The sequence below is a fragment of the Dermochelys coriacea genome, chromosome 1 (genome assembly GCF_009764565.3).
Source record: "Dermochelys coriacea isolate rDerCor1 chromosome 1, rDerCor1.pri.v4, whole genome shotgun sequence".
Taxonomy (NCBI): Eukaryota; Metazoa; Chordata; order Testudines; family Dermochelyidae; genus Dermochelys; species Dermochelys coriacea.
Window position 1 is genome coordinate 303,336,863 of NC_050068.2, and position 20,152 is coordinate 303,357,014.

At 41.4% G+C, this 20,152-nt stretch overlaps 1 protein-coding gene across 3 annotated transcripts in view; it reads right to left on the bottom strand.

Annotated features, from left to right (window-relative positions):
- Nucleotides 1–13,021: 13,021 nt before the first annotated feature.
- The window catches only part of TMEM168 (transmembrane protein 168), a 38,398-nt gene continuing 31,267 nt past the window's right edge, over nucleotides 13,022–20,152 (bottom strand). For all 3 annotated transcript variants that reach the window (XM_038387359.2, XM_043495133.1, XM_043495118.1), the window contains exon 5: nucleotides 13,022–14,311. In XM_038387359.2, the coding sequence (XP_038243287.1) occupies nucleotides 13,764–14,311 (548 nt within the window). In that variant the 3' untranslated portion in view covers nucleotides 13,022–13,763. The remainder of the gene's footprint in view (nucleotides 14,312–20,152) is intronic.

Sequence of the window (20,152 nt, forward strand, 5' to 3'; positions counted from 1 at the left end):
TGAAGAACTTTGTAACCTTTATCTAAGCTCTTTAGCCTCTTTTTGTAAAGCAGAAGGAAGTGTTAGGGCTTTCAGCCATATGAATGTAGTTTGCCACCCCCACACACTTTCATCTCTTAATGCATCCGTCTTATGCATTTATAATGCACCCAGGGTCAATTGCATCTAGGGCCCTATACACAATTTATAAAGCAGCATTCATCCAAAACGTTTATTCTCCTTATGCTTCCATAGGTGTTGCCACTCTAGACAGGGCCATTATTTTGTTTGCAGGGGAGGCATGTTCCATTGGTGCCCCACTGTAAGGAAGTTTGTACAAAGGCTGGAGCCTTGCAGCCTCAAGGGGACAGAAGTCAGGCTCACGCTGAGCACTGGCTGTAGAATTCCCCGCCATCTCCACTGCCTGTCCCTCTCTTGGTTGAGCTGTGAGCTTCAGCATTGTCATGGATCACAGCTGTCTGGGCAAGCTCAGAGAGGTGTTTTTTTGCGGGAACAAACCAGGACACTGATGTCTTTAAAGATTAGTTTCAGGATCTTGCAGTGGATTCTTCACTGGTTGGGATAGCAATATTGTCTAATAGACAGGAAGGAGCTATAGAGAGAGAATTCAGAGAGAGAATGCTATCGTAGTCTAGCCTAGAATTGATGAATACTTGATTACCATGCCTATGTCCATATTTGCTAAAGGAGTACAGCCTCCCAGCCAGCTGAACGTGACAAGGATCACTGAATGACTCAGTCGTTTCTCACCTGTTTGCTTGTTAAGCACTTAACTTACTCTTGTCTCCGCAATTGTTCACTACTTTTGCTTGCCTTATTAACTTTTTAAAATGTCTTTTGAGCCCTTCATGCTGGGAGTAGATTTTCCTGCCACAGTGTACGTTATCAAGAAGATGGCCAATATTATCAGCGAGATGGCTGGATGGTATAAGTACTAGCCCCACAGTCAGTTCGTGCATTGCTGCAGCCATTCTGTGAGACCGCAGGCAAGTCACTTAGTCTCTCTTTACCTGCAACACAGGAACAATAATACTTCCTGTCTCCCAGGTGTGTTGTGAGCATAAATTATTAAAGATCATAAGATGCTCAGATACAACGGTGATAGGGTCAAGGAAAGCAGGTAACACTGCCAAAGGTGTCCATGTGTCCGTACAGTCTTTGTCATCCCTAGTCTATGACACTTCAAAGTTCTGGCACATTCTCTCCTTTCTTCCCTGTATGATTTCTTGAACAGGCATATTCAGCCCCAAGGTGCTCATGAAAAAAATCCAGAACTCTTCATTGCCCCTCTTTTATTCTATATATTAATATTGTTTGGTTTTATGCATCTTGCATTTTATCTAGGTGTAATAAAATATAGCTGTTTCTGAAAAACGTATGCGAGTTTTGCATGCTTCTTCTGTATTTTTTAGTGTCTTAACTTCCTAATCAACAGCTGGATTATTTCAACTGCCTTTTCTGAAATACAAGGGCAGAGCTATTTTAACCTGCTGTTCAAATTGAATGCTCTTCCTGAAAGTCATTTCTGTTTACATTAGTGTTCTATTTACGTTACTGTGCTATTAGCTGGGTATGCTTTTATGTGAAGAATACATTTGCTTTCCAACTGCAGAATACATTTAACAACATCTAAGGAAGAAAAGAGTTACATCTCAAAGAACACCAGTTATGGAAAAGGTGTTGCTCATGTCCATTCCATATTAGGTGTGTGTGCTCACCACATGCAATGGTGCCGGAAGTTTTTCCTTTAGCAGTATCCATAGGGAACCGGCTCTGGCGACCTCTGGAGTGGTGCCTGCAGGGCATGGTATAAGGGGCTCCCCCCCCCCCAGTTCCTTCTTGCTGGAAACTCCGACAGTGGAGAAGGAGGGCGGGTTATGGAATGGACATGAGCAACACATTTCGAAGAACAGTAGTTATGGAAAAGGTAACAATCTTTTCTTCTTCGAGTGCTTGCTCATGTCCATTCCATATTCGGTGACTCCCAAGCAGAACCCCTGGAGGCAGGTAGGAATTCATGGATGTGTAGATTATAATGTTTAAGAAAAGTTTTGTAAATGAGTTCTAATAGTTCATGGATTAGAGATCCAATCTTACGGGGTTCCAGGGACTTCGGTATAGATTATTTAGGTTAATCTTTCTATCTACCCAAAGGGACTCAGTGCTCAGTCTAGAAGATACCATCAAATATGCTTAGTTTTGCAGTTCTCAAACTCTGGATTTGTGTCTCCAGAGATAACATGCTTGTTAACAGAAAAAATATTTTAAAATAAATAAATAAATAAATAAATATATAGAGGTGAGAAATAACTGACCTCAATTGTCCCTCTGCAAATTTGTGTACAGAGTCAATTCCTTACCTCTCTCTAAAAGTGCAAAGTTTCAAAAAGTTCACTGAATAGAAGATTGTTGGGGGCGGAATAGATCTGGACAAGAAGTATTCTGGAGATAAATGTGAGAAAGGAGGGACAGGCAGCAGAAACAAAAGTGAAACTGTTTGAGCAGTGTATTCCAGAAGTCTTGAGGTCTTTGATTGTAGCCTTCATTGATTTGAGATCTACCATACCATTCTTTCACTCGAAGGAAAAACCTATAATGGCAGCAGGCTATAAGAGAGACAGTTTGGGAATATTTTAATGAAGTTCCTCTACCTGTGGGTAAGAGAGTCATGCGTGCAAAATACAAACAGTGCAACCAAGAAATGTAAGGCCTAGTTGCCCGAATGAAACATCATCATGAGAAGTGTTCCTTCTCAGGAGGAAGCTGCGTTGAAGATGATGGAAGGAACATGTCTGAACATGCAGGATCTTCAGGTTGGAAAACTTTTTTATTTCATATTTCTTTCTTAAGGACTGCCTGTCTTCCTTCTGGATTATTCTTGAATTCTCATGTTTGAGCAAAAAATATAATTGTTACTCTATGGTACTATCATTTTAGATGCAGTTGTGATAAAAAATAAATAGCTGAAATAGGCAGATCTTCCTTTTATGATTTCACCTTTAAAGTAGTACTGAGTACCAGTGAATGCAATGAGTAATACTAAATGAGCAGTATGGTAATCATAATTAAATAACTGCATTGACTTATTTTGTTTAGGAGAATCCATCCTCAACATACAGGATTCTGAAAACTATCCACCTTCAAGATAAGTCTGAAACTATAGAAAATGATGGTTATCTGCCAGTGTTTCAGTCACATCATGAATGTCACATAGCCACAGTATATCACCTGTAGCAAAAAGAAAAAAAAATCTCCATCATCCAGAAACAACCATAGATAAGTTTGTGATAAGAACCAGCAGATTACAAAACGAGGTAACTGATGAAAAAATTGCCCAGTTTGTTTATGCAACAAACTCTCCTTTCCATATGATTGAAAACCCACACTTTATTAACATGGTTCAGTCATTAAGACCAGGATACAGTCCACCCAACAGAGCAGATGTCACAGGCAAATTGCTGGATAAAGTGTATGAAAGAGAAATTGAGCAGTGTGCAAAAGGTCTAGAGCAGTGGTTCTTAACCTGCAAGATGCCATTTCTGGTTCTAGGTTTAAAGAACTGACCTACTTCAACGATTTTTGATAAGGGGTGAGAGAACATATTTTGAGAACCAAAGAGGTGCGGGCTGCAGTAAAGAACCACTGGTCTAGATGGTAAAATTGTTAACCTGAGTGTTGATGGGTGGAGCAAAGTCCACAAGGATCCTGTTATATGAGCTTGTGTGACAACAGAAGAAGGGAATGTCTTCCTTACAGAAACAATTGATACATCAGGAAATGCACACACAGCAGAATACTTACAAGAAGTAGCAGTAAAAGCTATAACAAACTGGAAAAAAAATTCAAATGTCTAGTATGCAGTTTGGTCACAGACCATGCTGCAAATGTATCCAAGATGAGAAGAAATTATTTAGAAGAGAGACCCAAGCTAACATACAGTTGCAGTGCTCATTTCATGCATCTCATAGCCAAAGACTTTAGTGTTCCAGAAATAAAGGCAAATGTTGTTGAAATTGCAAAATACTTCCATAACAACCACTTTGCAGCAGCTGCTCTGAAAAAAGTGGGAGGAACCAAGCTAATTCTCCCAAAAAACGTGCGATGGAACTCAGTAGTGGACTGTTTTGAGCACTATATCAAGAACTGGCCTAATCTGATGACAATTTGTGAACAAAATCGTGAAAAATTAGATGGCACTGTCACAGCCAAAGTTTTCAACATTGGGCTTAAGAAAAATGTTGAACATATGCTGAGTACCCTGAAACTTATTTCTGTAGCCTTGAACAAAATGCAGGGAAATAGCTATTTTATTGCTGATGCTGTTGAAATTTGGAAGGAACTGACAGAGAGCTTAAAAAGAGAAATATGCAATGACAGAGTTAAATTACAAGCATTAAAAAAAATGAGTGGGACAAGCACTATCTCCAGCTCATTTTCTTGCAGATATTCTCAATACTCAGTACCAGGGTCAAACCTTAACTGCTGAAGAGGAGGAGCTGGCTCTGACATGGATATTCAGCAATCAACTTTCCATAATGCCAACTATAATAAACTTCTGAGCTAAGGGTGAACCATTCAAGAAATATAGGTTTGCTGATGATGTTTTAAAGAAAGTCAAACCAGTGAACTGGTGGACGTCACTTAAGCACTTGGATTCAGAGACGGTTGAAGTGATAATCTCACTTTTAACAGCAGTAGCTTCTTCTGCCGGTTTAGAAAGAATATTTTCTTCCTTTGGAATAATTCGTTCCAAATTGAGAAATCGTTTGGAACTTGAAAAAGCAGGAAAGCTTGATTTTTTTTCCAGATTATGAACAACAAACAGGAAAATGAAGGTGACGACGATTGAGTTAGCTACAGTAGCCAAAATTTTAAGTTTCTCATGTTGACCTGGCTGACATAGTAGATTTAATTTATTTTTTTTTAAATTTCATTTAACTATTTTAGTTAACTATTTTAACAAAAACAAACCTGATTTTAAAAAACTTGAATGTTTAAATTCAAAAATTGATATGCTTGTTTTGTTAAATTATTATATGTTGAAGAAAAAATCCAGAATACATAACGTTGTTTTAGTTAAATAAAACAATTTAAATGTCTGTCTGGTGATGTTCTCCTCCTAATACAACATGGCAAGAAAATTTTCCAAATATTAATGATTAATCTGTTGAATTGGAGATAGTTCACCTCCCAATGACTTCATAAATATCTGCTTCAATTAACTTTGGTGAATGAAATAACCAATCATTCATTTTCTGACATAGCTGTAAAATTAATCTTAAAAGTTTTTAAAATAAATCACTTTAAAAATATATAGTGTGTACCTTCTAAAAATGAAACCTACGTCTATCTCTGAGTTGTGAGAAATATATATTAAGGTTATAACAACCAACAAGAATGTACTTTTATGTAGAAATTCATGATTAAATTGAGTCTTCCTGACTAGTGATTTAAAGCTATTTGATTTAAATCAAATCCATCCTGGGCCACGGCCATGTTGTGAGCCGCGGAATCTGCTGCATCCAAGGCTGCTTGGAGGGCCGCTCTCACTGCAGCAGTGCCCTCCTTGAGGATCGCCAGGAATTCCTTCCTGGATCCTTTGGGCACTGAGACTTCGAATTTGGCGATAGACTGCCACATATTGTAGTCATAGCAGCCAAGGAGGGCTTGGTGGTTGGCCACTCTCAACTGAAGGCTGGAAGATGAATAAATTTTTCACCCAAACAGATCCAGTCTCTTCAAGTCTTTACTCTTGGGCGTAGCCCCGGGATGACCCTGCCTCTTCCTCTGGTTAATGGCCTCAAGTACGAGGGAGTTTGGGGCCGGGTGAGCATAGAGATACTCATGGCCTTTAGCTGGCACAAAATATTTGCGCTCAGTCCTTTTAGAGATGGGTGGCAGGGAGGAGGGGGTTTGCCAAAGGGTATTAATTATTTTTGATACCCCCTCATGTAGGGGTAAAGCCATTCTAGCGAGTGCTGTGGAGCAAAGTATGTCGTACAGTGAGTCCGATGGCTCCTCAAGTTCCTCTGCCTGGAGCCCCAGGTTAGAGGCAACCGTCTTCAAAAGCTCCTGATGAGCCTTGACATCCTGATGAGCCATCTTGCAGATGTGGGGGATTCATAAATCGCTTCATCTGGCGATGAGGAGGATGAAACCAGCACTGAGGGATCCACCACATCCCCTGGTGGTCCAACTGGCTGCTCCCCTAGCTCCTCACAGGGGCATGGGTGTCTTTCCCTGTCAGGCCTCCACCTCTGGAGGAGGGTGGGATGCTGCGGTCGATGGCCTTTCCCTGAGGCCCCCCGCCACTGATCAGGCAGTCTGGGAAGGCTGGGTGAACCCCCATGGATTCCAGGGGTACCATGCTGCCGGCCATTGGCCCGGAGGCGACGGGGTCAACTGTGGTGCTGATGAGGTTGATGGTACCACTGGTGCCAGCGCCAGGGACTCCTGATCAGCACCAGAATTGTAAGAGGAGCGGATGCTGCGGCGTGACCGTGACCGTGACCAGCTGGCCTGGCGGCCCTCCTTCCTACAGTGCCAGCTGCTGTGCCTCAACATCGACCTGTCCGATCGGGATGAGTTCCTCCGACAGGATCCCGGGGATCTTTGGCATTCAGCGGATCTGCGTCAGTAGACTGGCAATCTATGCCTCATGCTACTTGACCTGTACTGGGATCTAGAGCAGGACCAGGACTCAGAGTGGGCCAGTCATCAGTAGAATCTCCCTGATCGAGGGGATCTGGACCTCGGCGACAGTGGGCGGATGACTGATGATCCCATTCCGCTGCTGAGGCACTGGAGAGATGATGGGTCAATCTCAACTCTCAAGCTGGGGGCGTGTGTGCCTCCTCAGGTCTGAGCAAGGTTACTGGTGAGCAGCGCCTCGAATCCCGCTGTCAGTGCCCAAGGTCTGGAGACCGAAGAGGGCTTCTTTGAGCCTGCCTCCCAAAGTCTAAGTCATGACAGCTCCATGTGGGCAAGCGCTGGTAGGATGTTCCCCATGATGGGGAGTGGCACTGCTGAGGCGGGGACACTCAGAATGGTCCCAAGGCGGGTTTATCCTGGGCTTGAGTACTGTCAGTGTAGGTGGCACCGGTAGCGTCAGGATCTCCTGTGCTGCCTGCAGGGCTTCGGGCATTTATGGAACTTTGAGCTGACAGAGCCCTCATCACTGTCCAATGTAGTAGGCATAGCACTGGAGGGGCTCGACAGTAGCTGGGGCCTGACTCCCTGACGGAGGTGTTGAGCCGCCCAGCTTGGGTCTTGGCTCTCCTCCGGTCCTCTCCTTTCCCTTACGGGAAGTGGGAGATCTTCCCCTCGTGGACCTCTTGGCTGGGGTGGGGGGGATCAGTGCTGGCTTGTAGATGGCACCAGCGGAGTGCTCCGTACCGATGCTGCAGTGCTCGGGGCCGAATTGGACCTCTGCTCCAGTTCCAGGGTCAAAGCAGACTCCATCAGGGGTGCCCCGAGACTGATGTCTCTCTCCTTTTTTGTTCTGGGTTTGAACGACTTACAAATGTGACACTTGTTGCTTATGTGTCCTTCTCCTAGACACCTTAAACAGCTAATGTGCGGGTCACTGATGGGCATGGGCCTCTTAGAACCATCGCATGGTTTAAAGCCTGGCGACTGGGGCATACCCTGTCCCTAGACTGAGTCTGTCCAGGGCCAACTAACTAAAGCTAACCCTAAGGGTATTACTAAACTATATCCAACTATTTTACAAGAAACGTTCGTGGGACACACAGAACTAAGCGAAAGCTAGCTGAAGCAGCAGAAGTTCCAGTGCTATCACTGGCGGCAAGAAGGAACTGGGAGGGGGAAGCCAGCAGCGTTCCTTATACCACGCCATGCGGGTGCCACTCCAGTGGGTGCCAGAACCGGTGCCCTATGGATATTGCTAAGGGAAAAACTTTCGGCGTCAGTGCACGTGGCGAGCACACACACCTAATATGGACATGAGCAAGCACTCGAAGAAGAACATACAATTTTAAAGTTCAAATAAGAATTAAGGAGGGTTAAATATGTGCCACTTCCTACCAGAATCATGATCAGAAGACTTGAGTTAGATTATACTATTTTCTTTTTCTTATATTGACGTAGGATCTCTCATTCCAAAGTTCTTTAATAAATGTAAAAGCCTAAAATACAAACTGTAGAGATCATGTCATCATTGAAATGCAGTAGTCAGCAATACTAAACAGAAATTTAGGATAAGTAGTGAAGGATAATTAACTGAAATTACAAAAGCAATGTAAGGATAGCAGAATGTGATTACCTGAGTTGGAATTTAGTCATGAAACCTACATTAAAATCTTTCAAAAATAAAGAAATGCCATTAGATCTTTAACAACACAAGTAGTCAGGGTCTTAGCTATAGATCTCTTTGAAGCATGGCACCTCCAGCTACACAGCACCTTTAACCTCATACTGGGGATAGTTTTAGTATTAGTTCAGAAGGTAGAGTGCTGTGCAATCTGCTAAATCACCAGCAATACATCCTGCAGCACTTACAGGCTCCATAGAAGTCTCCCATCCAAGCAGAGCCTGGCTCAACTCTGTTTTTTGTCAACGAGCAATGTGGTATGATCTATGTTACAAAATTACTGTCGGAATCTCATCAGTAGATATTGAGAGAGTGGTACGTACACTGTTTTGATTTCTTCAGCATTCTGTAGTGCCATTGTCTGATGATTTCCACTCAGTCTCCTAGGCTTGATCCAACTCAAATAGGAGTCTCTCCATTGACTTTAATTGAGAGTTGGGATAGGTTGTTAGTGAAGAAGAGGTGGAATAATCAATCAAGCTAAATAAAAATGCTTATGCAGACATAGCCTTTGAGCATTCATATTAGGCTGAGAGATAAGGAGGAGAAAAAATAGTGCAAGATAAAAAAATTCTTGTGTCCATGATTTAATCTAGTAATATTACTTTAAATTTCTTTTCAAGTATCAAACTGCAGCGCATCATTGAGTGATATATTTTCAGTCAGTTCAGTTGTGATTTTTATCTACAATGCACTGAAACAAGCCATGTTTAAAAACCATGTACATCAGGAGATTACAGTAAATGGAAGATTAATGCATGAAAACAAAACTAAAGTGTCAAGCCACGAACAAAACAAAAGAAAAAAAATGAAATGGAGATGAGCATCCAAAACAGCAAAATATATTTGAGCAATAATATTACAACACAGATTCAATATTACAACACAGATTTCATTTTCAGAATCTAAAACCAAATATGTAAAAAATCTTCCAAACAAAAATTCTATCAATCATTTATAAACAAGGAATTTCACCCAATTACACTATCCAGCGCAGGCAACAAACTGAAAATGCCATCTAACTACTCAACTGTATCATCCCGTTAGATCATCACCTTGCAAGCTGAAGGGAAGAAGAATTTATAAGTTAAAAAAAAATATCCTAGGAAATGTTTTAGCTGAAGACAAGATAACAAAACCCAAACTCCCAAAGCACAAATAAAAAGGTGGAGATACAGAAGTGATAGTGCAAACATTTTAAAAAAGAAAATGGATTCGTCCTGTGTTTAGTCAGAGAAAAACATCACTGGACATTTTCAATATGCAGTCCATTTCAAGACAATTGTTTTCAGGAATCAGTGCAGCTGTATGTTTCAGCAAGGCGTGCCCTGTAAACGAGGTAACTGAAATGTAAACCAAGCCAATATAAAGTGAGCTCACAGCTGTGGTAAAAATACACACCTTTTGAATGAGTGGCTGAATGTACAGTGCAGAAGTCAAGTACCTGCAAAATAAGTTCAAATCTTGAGTCACCTGCTGACAACATACTGCTCATTCCTAAGCATTTGCTCAAATGAGATACTCTTTGGAATCAGATTTAAATAGCACCTTATGGCACTGAGATTCAAATACGGCCCAAACCCTACACCAGGATCAATTTAGGCAGAGTTCCATTGAAGTCAGTGAGTCTCACTGAGGTCTGCCTGCATGGACCTTGGAGCAGGGCTGGATCTTGCAACTGCAAATGTTCTTAAAATCACTTCTGCTTAACACTAGACAGGTCACAGTTCCACAGGAGTGTCACCATGTCCTCTATGCTCCAGTATTTGTCAACAAAATCAATAACTTGAGATGCCGTTAAATGTTGTCTGTCCAGGCCTGACCAACCTTAGGGATAAGGTTTCTGATGTATTACCCACTCCAGAGGGGTTTGCAGCCACATGAAGTTGGGGCATGGCCCTATAATTGCTTGGATGCCACAACACCTCTAGAGAATTCAAGCTGCATCCCTGCTGATCTTATGGCACCTATACAGAGAGCTAGCCACAGAAGTATGGAGTTCTGCAGTCATTCGTGCTACTAGACAATGGAGCATGGAAGTTAGTGCCACTCAGAATTAATGTGTTTGAGTTCTGTAGGCTCCCAACCCCTGTGGTTCTTTTTTTTTTTTTTTTTAATTAAAAACAGATAGACAGCATGTTCTTTTGGACAATGGGAAAGGAAGATTCCAGACAAAAAGTCCAGTTAGTATGGCTATAAACAGATCTTTACATCTAAAATAGTATTATTAGATTACTATTGTTATTCTTAAAAGTCTGAAAGTGAGGGACTTTTGAGTTCAGGTTAAAACACAAGTATTTGAAACTCAGGAAATCAGAATGTTGTAGTTAAATAAATACATGAGAAAATCTAGAGATACTCATTTAAGTTTCCAAAAACTTTATCTCTGCCTTCTTAATCAATAGCAATATCCCCCATCCATCTCTCAACTAAAGACTTAAGACCATCCCCACTATCCTAGAGATAATGCAGCTGGCCAGTAGATAAACCATAAACCCATCCACTAAGGAGAGGCTGTAGGATCAGCCCCTTCCTTGCCTTTCACATACATGCCACAGCAGACATTATTTGACATATTACCCTCTGCCTCTGCCCATGATTATATTATGGACTGGCTTCCCCACACTAGGCCATTCACACTTCCAGCATAGGTCAGAGATCTCACACTTTCATATGCAGACAAAATATTTTTATATCTTCTCACAACATATAGGCCACAGACCTCTAATAAACTCTCCAATGATGGGCTCTCTCTGCAACCAGTACTGGCTACAAGGATGAAAGCCAGTTATATCATTGTACAACAGCAGAATATACTGATGTAGTTCATATAAACACAAGATTTCTCCAGTTGTAACTAGAGATTAAAGGATCGCCCACCAGTCCATAGTGAATAAGCAAGGGGAGGAGTTAAGGCTGGTGATGAAATCAACAGTATTTCCAGATTCATGTTTATGTTTTCTTGAATTACAATGTTCTAATTTCTTGACTTGTAAAAGTTTGTGTTGTAACTAATATGTCCTAATAATGGGGCTTTAAAGAGATATAGTGAACAAGTTAAATCTGTCATTACATATTTATATTACATTATACACAGATTTGTCTGGGTACTATGAGCCATCTAGATGGAGCAGTCTATTATTGCAACTAAATTAATTGTTACCAAAACTGAAGCCAAAATAATGATCATTTTATCAAGACTAATAACTGCCTGTTTGAAGATCCCTCCCATCCAGACCCAAGGTTTGTCACTCAGAAATAGCTGAAAAATACTTTTGTAGACCAGCCCTGTAAGATCAAGATAGTGCTTCCCTTTTTTGGAACACAGTGTTCTCGGTTCCTGTATTGCTTTCTCTTAGTTACCATTAGCTCAGTAGTTATTTTGAGATGGTTGAATGGAATGAAACTTAACAGTTTATATGACTTGATTTGTCTCTCACCCACCTTAACTCCCCCTCTCTTTTTGTGGCAGGGCGGGAGTGCTGATTTTCTTGCTAAACTAACTTGCACAACACAGGATAATAAAGGAAATTTAGGGAAGGAGCCTTAACTTGCCAGTGAATTTAACTGGTTGGAATTGACAGTTTGAAGGAACAATGAGCTATTGGGATTACTGGCGTGCCCAGCAACTACTACTAGAATATTTCCTCTCTTGTAGGGTTTACAAATTAATATTTAATTAATAATTAATTAATAATACCAAGATTGGCAGATTATCTAAATGAGTTGACCATTACGTTAAAAACCCAGCAGGCTACGAGCCCTCAGAAGTCAAAGAGTTACACAACTATAACATTGTTTTTCAGATGTTTAAACTGCAGCTACATTTCAGGCAACTTCCTCAGCTAATGTCTTATTTATAAAATGCTGGTGAACGAATGATGTAAATCCAAAATCTTATAAATTATTCACACACACACACACACACACACACACACACACACACACACTTACACTTATTCTGAAACAACTTTAAGTGGATCCACCCAACTCTTGGTTTCCTGCACTTCAGGTGAACAAAGGCTTAAAGTACTGTGGTGCCAGAGAGTTCTGCCTTTGGAGGGAGTGTTACCTCATATTAACTGGTTTCAGAGTAGCAGCCGTGTTAGTCTGTATTCGCAAAAAGAAAAGGAGTACTTGTGGCACCTTAGAGACTAACAAATTTATTAGAGCATAAGCTTTCGTGAGCTACAGCTCAATGACAAACATCTCTGACTGAAGTAGCAGTGCTGACAGGTCCTCCAAAAAGAGGGAACAAAGGGAAAACCCAACTCTCCCTGTCAAACTGTCTGGTTTCAGTTTTAAAAAAAAGAGATAATCATCCCCCTGGATCCAATCCTATACTCAGCACTCCACAGGACTGGTAGGCACAGCAGAGATTTCAGATAAGAAACCTGGGGGAAAGGTTACCTCTGAACTTCCCATTTTGTTATTCATACATAGTTTTTTTATGTAAACTTTGCATAACTTCTTTCCAAGTAGCTTCCTTTATTTTGAGTTTTTCTGCAGAGGAAATATTTCAAAAGCCAAGCTGATGGAAGTCCAGGAGATCTGATGGGACGGCCCCTCCCTCCCGCCCCCAAGTGCGCGCGCACTCTCACACACACACACACACACACACACACAAAACACACACACACACACATTTATTATGTCTTATACCTATTAACTCTTTTTTAAAAGAAAATATCACCTGAGAGACTGAATTTATTTTGAAAAAATATTGAACATTTTAAAAATCACATTTGAAAACCTCTCTTTGTTGGCTGTCAACAAGAACATGGTTGGAACCACAAAATATTCTAACAAAGACCCATTTCATTCCCTCACTCTGTGTGGGCAACTCCTATTGTTGTCAATGGGGGCCGCAGGCAGGGACTGAGAATGCTAATGTAAATTAATTTATATATCCTTGCAGTTACCTACCTACAGTGCTTCTTGAGTTTTTTTATTTTTTGACTCTGTGTTGTTCTATAATACTCTGAAACCCATCATAGAAGCGTGAGGGCATAATAAAATGATTTGAACACTGGCTTGTTTCCTTTCCTGTATTTGAAGTTTGAGAGGGATATAATTGCCATGTATCATCATATGAGCCATAGCTGATTAAAGCCTGTAATTTGTTGGTTCTGAACACAGGCAGCTTTTTGTCTCAAAAGTGCATGGTCATATTTAATAAATCTTTTACATGTTTATATACAACTCAGTAACAAAATTCAAATAGTATAACCCTATTCTCATTTTAGAATGAAGCTTCCAACCCTTTGCATATACTGTAATTGCTCAAAAAGATGAACAGTGAGTATAGCTACTGAAGTAGCAAGATTTCTTCAACAGAGAAAACTGTTACATATAAAAAATTGCAAGTCAATCAAATTTGAGAGCGAGGAAGTTCCCAGAGCTCTCACTTTTACTCATCTTTGGTTTTTAGTTACGATTTGACAAGTTTGAAGCCTTGTCCTGTGTCCAGCACTGTGGGAAGAAACCAATTCATTTTAAATCTTTTCAAGCATCTAAAACAAGCCTTACAGACCCAGAACAGATTGAGACCACAAAACCAGTTTGCCAAATGCACCAAGGGATAGGTAACACGAGGGAAGTACATCATCCAGTGTTTGGCAACATCACATCCTGTCGGCAAATGTAGAGTATAGTCACTCCAGCGTTTTGACACACCATACACTGCTTTCACCGCACGGCCCTTTTCAGACCAGCTGATGCTATTGTCAGGGTTACAATTGTATTCAACCCATTCTCTGGTAAAGTCACCAAGTTGCGGAGGGTCTGCTTCCTCAATGTCTTCCACTCTGGCAAATTCTGCTCCTTGTACTGCAATATATAGATCATTGACTTTTCTTACTTCTTTAACCCAAGGCTGGGAGTTCTCACAGTCTAACACAATTATAAGTCGCGAACAAAAAGAACCATTCTTCTCTCTCCACCATTCCAAAAGCGTGTCAAGCCGTAATGCATCGCCACCTGCAGGAAAGCAGAAAAATTTACACCTTAGTATAGTTAAATTTTCAGCAGCCGTGTTAGTCTGTATTCGCAAAAAGAAAAGGAGTACTTGTGGCACCTTATAGACTAACACATTTATTAGAGCATAAGTTTTCGTGAACTACAGCTCACTTCATCGGATGCATTTGGTGGAAAAAACAGACGGGAGATTGATATACACACATAGAGAACATGAAACAATGGGTTTATCATACACACTGTAAGGAGAGTGATCACTTAAGATAAGCCATCACCAGCACCGGGGGCGGGGGGGGGAAGGAGGAAAACCTTTCATGCTGACAAGCAAGGTAGGCTAATTCCAGCAGTTAACAAGAATATCAGAGGAACAGTGGGGGGTGGGGTGGGAGGGAGAAATACCATGGGGAAATAGCTTTACTTTGTGTAATGACTCATCCATTCCCAGTCTCTATTCAAGCCTAAGTTAATTGTATCCAGTTTGCAAATTAATTCCAATTCAGCAGTCTCTCGTTGGAGTCTGTTTTTGAAGCTTTTTTGTTGAAGGATAGCCACTCTTAGGTCTGTGATCGAGTGACCAGAGAGATTGAAGTGTTCTCCGATTGGTTTTTGAATGTTATAATTCTTGACATCTGATTTGTGTCCATTCATTCTTTTATGTAGAGACTGTCCAGTTTGACCAATGTACATGGCAGAGGGGCATTGCTGGCACATGATGGCATATATCACATTGGTAGATGCACAGGTGAACGAGCCTCTGATAGTGTGGCTGATGTGATTAGGCCCTATGATGGTGTGAGTATTTGCTTCAGATTGGGGGGCTGTCTGTAAGCAAAGACTGGCCTGTCTCCCAAGGTCTGTGAAAGTGACGGGTAGCAGATAGAATACCCCAGATCTAGGGGTGTGTCTGTGCGGATTTGTTCTTGTGCTTTTTCAAGGAGTTTCTTGAGCAAATGCTGTAGTTTCTTTTGGTAACTCTCAGTGGGATCAGAGGGTAACAGCAGCCTGGACTTCTACATAGAGTACTTCCGCTGACGTGCACGAGCTGAAATTGTGGAAAAGCAGCATCGCTTGCCCCATAACCTCAACTGTGCAGAACACAATGCCATCCACAGCCTCAGAAACAACTCTGACATCATAATCAAAAAGGCTGACAAAGGAGGTGCTGTCGTCATCATGAATAGGTCGGAGTATGAACAAGAGGCTACTAGGCAGCTCTCCAACACCACTTTCTACAAGCCATTACCCTCTGATCCCACTGAGAGTTACCAAAAGAAACTACAGCATTTGCTCAAGAAACTCCCTGAAAAAGCACAAGAACAAATCCGCACAGACACACCCCTAGAACCCCGATCTGGGGTATTCTATCTGCTACCCAAGATCCATAAACCTGGAAATCCTGGACGCCCCATCATCTCAGGCATTGGCACCCTGACAGCAGGATTGTCTGGCTATGTAGACTCCCTCCTCAGGCCCTACGTTACCAGCACTCCCAGCTATCTTCGAGACACCACTGACTTCCTGAGGAAACTACAGTCCATTGGTGATCATCCTAAAAACACCATCCTAGCCACTGCGGGTGCAGAAGCCCTCTACACCAACATTCCACACAAAGATGGCCTACAAGCAGTCAGGAACAGTATCCCCGATAATGTCACGGCTAACCTGGTGGCTGACCTTTGTGACTTTGTCCTCACCCATAACTATTTCACATTTGGGGACAATGTATACCTTCAAATCAGTGGCACTGCAATGGGTACCCGCATGGCCCCACAGTATGCCAACATTTTTATGGCTGACTTAGAACAACGCTTCCTCAGCTCTCGTCCCCTAATGCCCCTACTCTACTTGCGCTACATTGATGACATCTTCATCATCTGGACCCATGGAAAAGAAGCCCTTGAGGAATTCCACCATCCTTTCAACAATTTCCATCCCACCATCAACCTCAGCCTGGACCAGTCCACACAAGAGATCCACTTTCTGGACACTACGGTGCTAATAAGCGATGGTCACATAAACACCACCCTATATCGGAAACCTACTGACCGCTATTCCTACCTACATGCCTCTAGCTTTCATCCAGATCATACCACACGATCCATTGTCTACAGCCAAGCTCTACGATATAACTGCATTTGCTCCAACCCCTCAGACAGAGACAAACACCTACAAGATCTCTATCATGCATCCCTACAACTACAATACCCACCTGCTGAAGTGAAGAAACAGATTGACAGAGCCAGAAGGTTACCCAGAAGTCACCTACTACAGGACAGGCCCAACAAAGAAAATAACAGAACTCCACTAGCCATCACCTTCAGCCCCCAACTAAAACCTCTCCAACGCATCATCAAGATCTACAACCTATCCTTAAGGACGACCCATCACTCTCACAGATCTTGGGAGACAGGCTAGTCCTTGCTTACAGACAGCCCCCCAATCTGAAGCAAATACTCACCAGCAACCACACACCACACAACAGAACCACCAACCCAGGAACCTATCCTTGCAACAAAGCCCATTGCCAAATCTGTCCACATATCTATTCAGGGGACACCATCATAGGGCCTAATCACATCAGCCACACTATCTGAGGCTCGTTCACCTGTGCATCTACCAATGTGATATATGCCATCATGTGCCAGCAGTGCCCCTCTGCCATGTACATTGGTCAAACTGGACAGTCTCTACATAAAAGAATGAATGGACACAAATCAGACCTCAAGAATTATAACATTCAAAAACCAGTTGGAGAACACTTCAATCTCTCTGGTCACTCGATTACAGACCTAAGCGTGGCTATCCTTCAACAAAAAAGCTTCAAAAACAGACTCCAACGAGAGACTGCTGAATTGGAATTAATTTGCAAACTGGATACAATTAATTTAGGCTTGAATAGAGACTGGGAATGGATGAGTCATTACACAAAGTAAAACTATTTCCCCATGTTATTTCTTCCCCCCCACCCCCCCACTGTTCCTCAGATATTCTTGTTAACTGCTGGAAATAGCCTACCTTGCTTGTCACCATTAAAGGTTTTCCTCCTTTCCCCCCCCCTGCTGCTGGTGATGGCTTATCTTAAGTGATCACTCTCCTTACAGTGTGTATGATAAACCCATTGTTTCATGTTCTCTATGTGTGTATATAAATCTCCCCTCTGTTTTTTCCACCAAATGCAGCCGATGAAGTGAGCTGTAGCTCACGAAAGCTTATGCTCTAATAAATTTGTTAGTCTCTAAGGTGCCACAAGTACTCCTTAAATTTTCAGTTTCCAATTGCAAGCTTTTTTTAGCACCTTTTATGAAGGTGAAAAGGTTTTTCCACTGCAGAGATGCTAACTAACCCAGCCAACTCAATGCTGCAGATGCAGTCATTAACTCATCCTTGTATTAAGGCAAGTAGGAGCAAAACCCTATCTTAACGTGAAATAAATTAACTGAGCAGCCTTTAGGAGGAGCTCTCTGACTGAGGATTTGGTGCTCGATGCCGAGACTGAGCATGGCTTCAAGGCTTAAGGCTGCCTCCATGAGGAGTGTGAGGCACCAGAGAGAGCTGGAGCCGACCCAACGGATACCGTTAGGGGAAAAAATTCTGGCATGCACATACCTACAATGGAATGGACATGTGCAAGCACTTGGAGAAGAACAGCTAAGCAGGGGCAGAAAGCTTGAGCTGGAGTTTACATTGTTTGCTTTATGTTAATAAGTTCAAACCTCAGAATAGGGTATGTTTTAAACCGACATAATATGTCCTGCCTGTTTCAGAGTAGAATTAGTAAGCCACTTGATTCCACACCACCATAACCTTTGCCTTGGAAAAGTCATTTGGCCTGAACATTGATAGATTTACTCTAAAGGCAGAAGAGAATGTTTCTGTGATGTTTAAAGAAAATTTAAATGGATTTTAAGTTTCAAGTCATCAAAAAGTTACCATGATTTGAAACTTTGATTTGTATCTAACGTTTGTCTCCCCCTAGCTCAAAAACTACTTCTGATTAGTGCTTCAAACTTTCAGTATAGTTTCATCTCCTGAAAATTCAAACTATATTTGAAGAAAACAGACTGTAATTAGGAAACGTTGTTAACAATTTGGATCACTTTTGGCCCAATAAATTGAATGGGTGCTGTTGGTACACAGTACCTAAGAAAAATCAGGCTACTTATTGAGGAGCATAAGGAAAAAATCCTGATAACACTAACTTCAGTTGGATTGCTCACATGATGAACTTCACTCACACCTATAATGTTTGCAGACTGAAGCTATAATAAGGATTTAGATAAACAATATTAAGGACCCAAGACTGAACATTTTGGTCTAGTTTTTAAAAAGATTATTTTTTAATAATCTAAAGTGACATTATTAGGAAGAGGTAAGGAAATTAGATTTTTAAAGCAGATATGAATTTTAACCTAGCAATGTACCTTTAGAGACAATTTGCACCACGGAATCTGAGTACGTTTAATAGTGTTTAAATTCTTTCAATTTATATACAAAATATGTATCACCAAAGTTTCTCAATTGGAAGAACAGATAAAGCATTTGGTACATCAGACAGAAGGCAACAAGTTCATGTATTAAAGGCTGAAGGCTAAAATATGAAAGTCTAGATCAGGGGTGGCCAACCTGAGCCTGAGAAGGAGCCAGAATTTACCAATGTACGTTGCCGAAGAGCCACAGCAATATGTCAGCAGCCCTGCATCAGCTCCCCCACTCCAGCCCCCAGCACCTCTCTCTCCCCCACATCTGCCATTTTGCATGTACAGGAGGCTCTGGGGGGTAGGGCGGAGGAGAGAGGGCACAGCAAATTTGGGGGAAGGGGTGGAGTGGGGGCAGGACCTGTGGCAGAGCCAGGGGTTGAGCAGTGAGCGTCCCCTGGCACATTGGAAAGTTGGCGCCTGTAGCTCCAGCCCTGGAGTCGGTGCCTACACAAGGAGCCGCATATTAACTTCTGAAAAGCCACATGTGGCTCCGGAGCCACAGGTTGGTCACCCCTGGTCTAGATCTTATTTTGGAAGTAGTTCTTCCCTGACAGCATGGTTTTTACTTGTCTTCTGAAATATGCACATTCGTTGTATAAGAATTTACAGCAATTTAAACTAGACTCTATTTAATGCTTTGTTAGATATGATCAAAGCCACCAAAGTAATTTTATCTGCGCTGTTTACAAGCATATTTCAGTCAGAAAAAGTGGCATCCATCTTCTTTCTAAACAGGTTTTACATTCAGGATTTACATTAAGGATGCAGGTAATCTATCATGGAGCAAGCCAATTCACTTACAATCTAGCTGTGGGTGCAAAGTGGATACAATTTCAAGCCAAGAAAAAATGTGTGATAAAGATGAAGAAACTTTATTGTAGACTCTGAATAAATGTATAGACTGACTCAAACCAGACACTCAAAAGTGTTTAATTTGTGGCAACTTTATAACAAAACAAATCCTGACTTTTGCTCACTTCCATAGGACAATCAGCAATCCAGGCTGTTATCTGAATAGCATTTCCTTTTAATGCTATGATTACTGTCAACATATAGAGTCACCATACCCTAACTTAGAGAAGGGTTGCATTTGAAATCAAGAGTTTCTAGTGACAATATAAATCATGAATGTGAAGCTCAAGTGGCTGTAAATAAGACTTACTATAGCTACAAATCTGAGCATATTTACTTTATAATATTTGCTTGATTCTATTCAATTTTAATTACTTACTGTCTTCATACAACTGGATCAATTTCGACCAAAAAAATTCTGCTCAGATGCTTGATTTAGAATATTTTAAAATAAATTTTGCTGCAAATAGTAATTTCTTCCTCCACCCATGTATTTATTTCATCCATTTGTAAG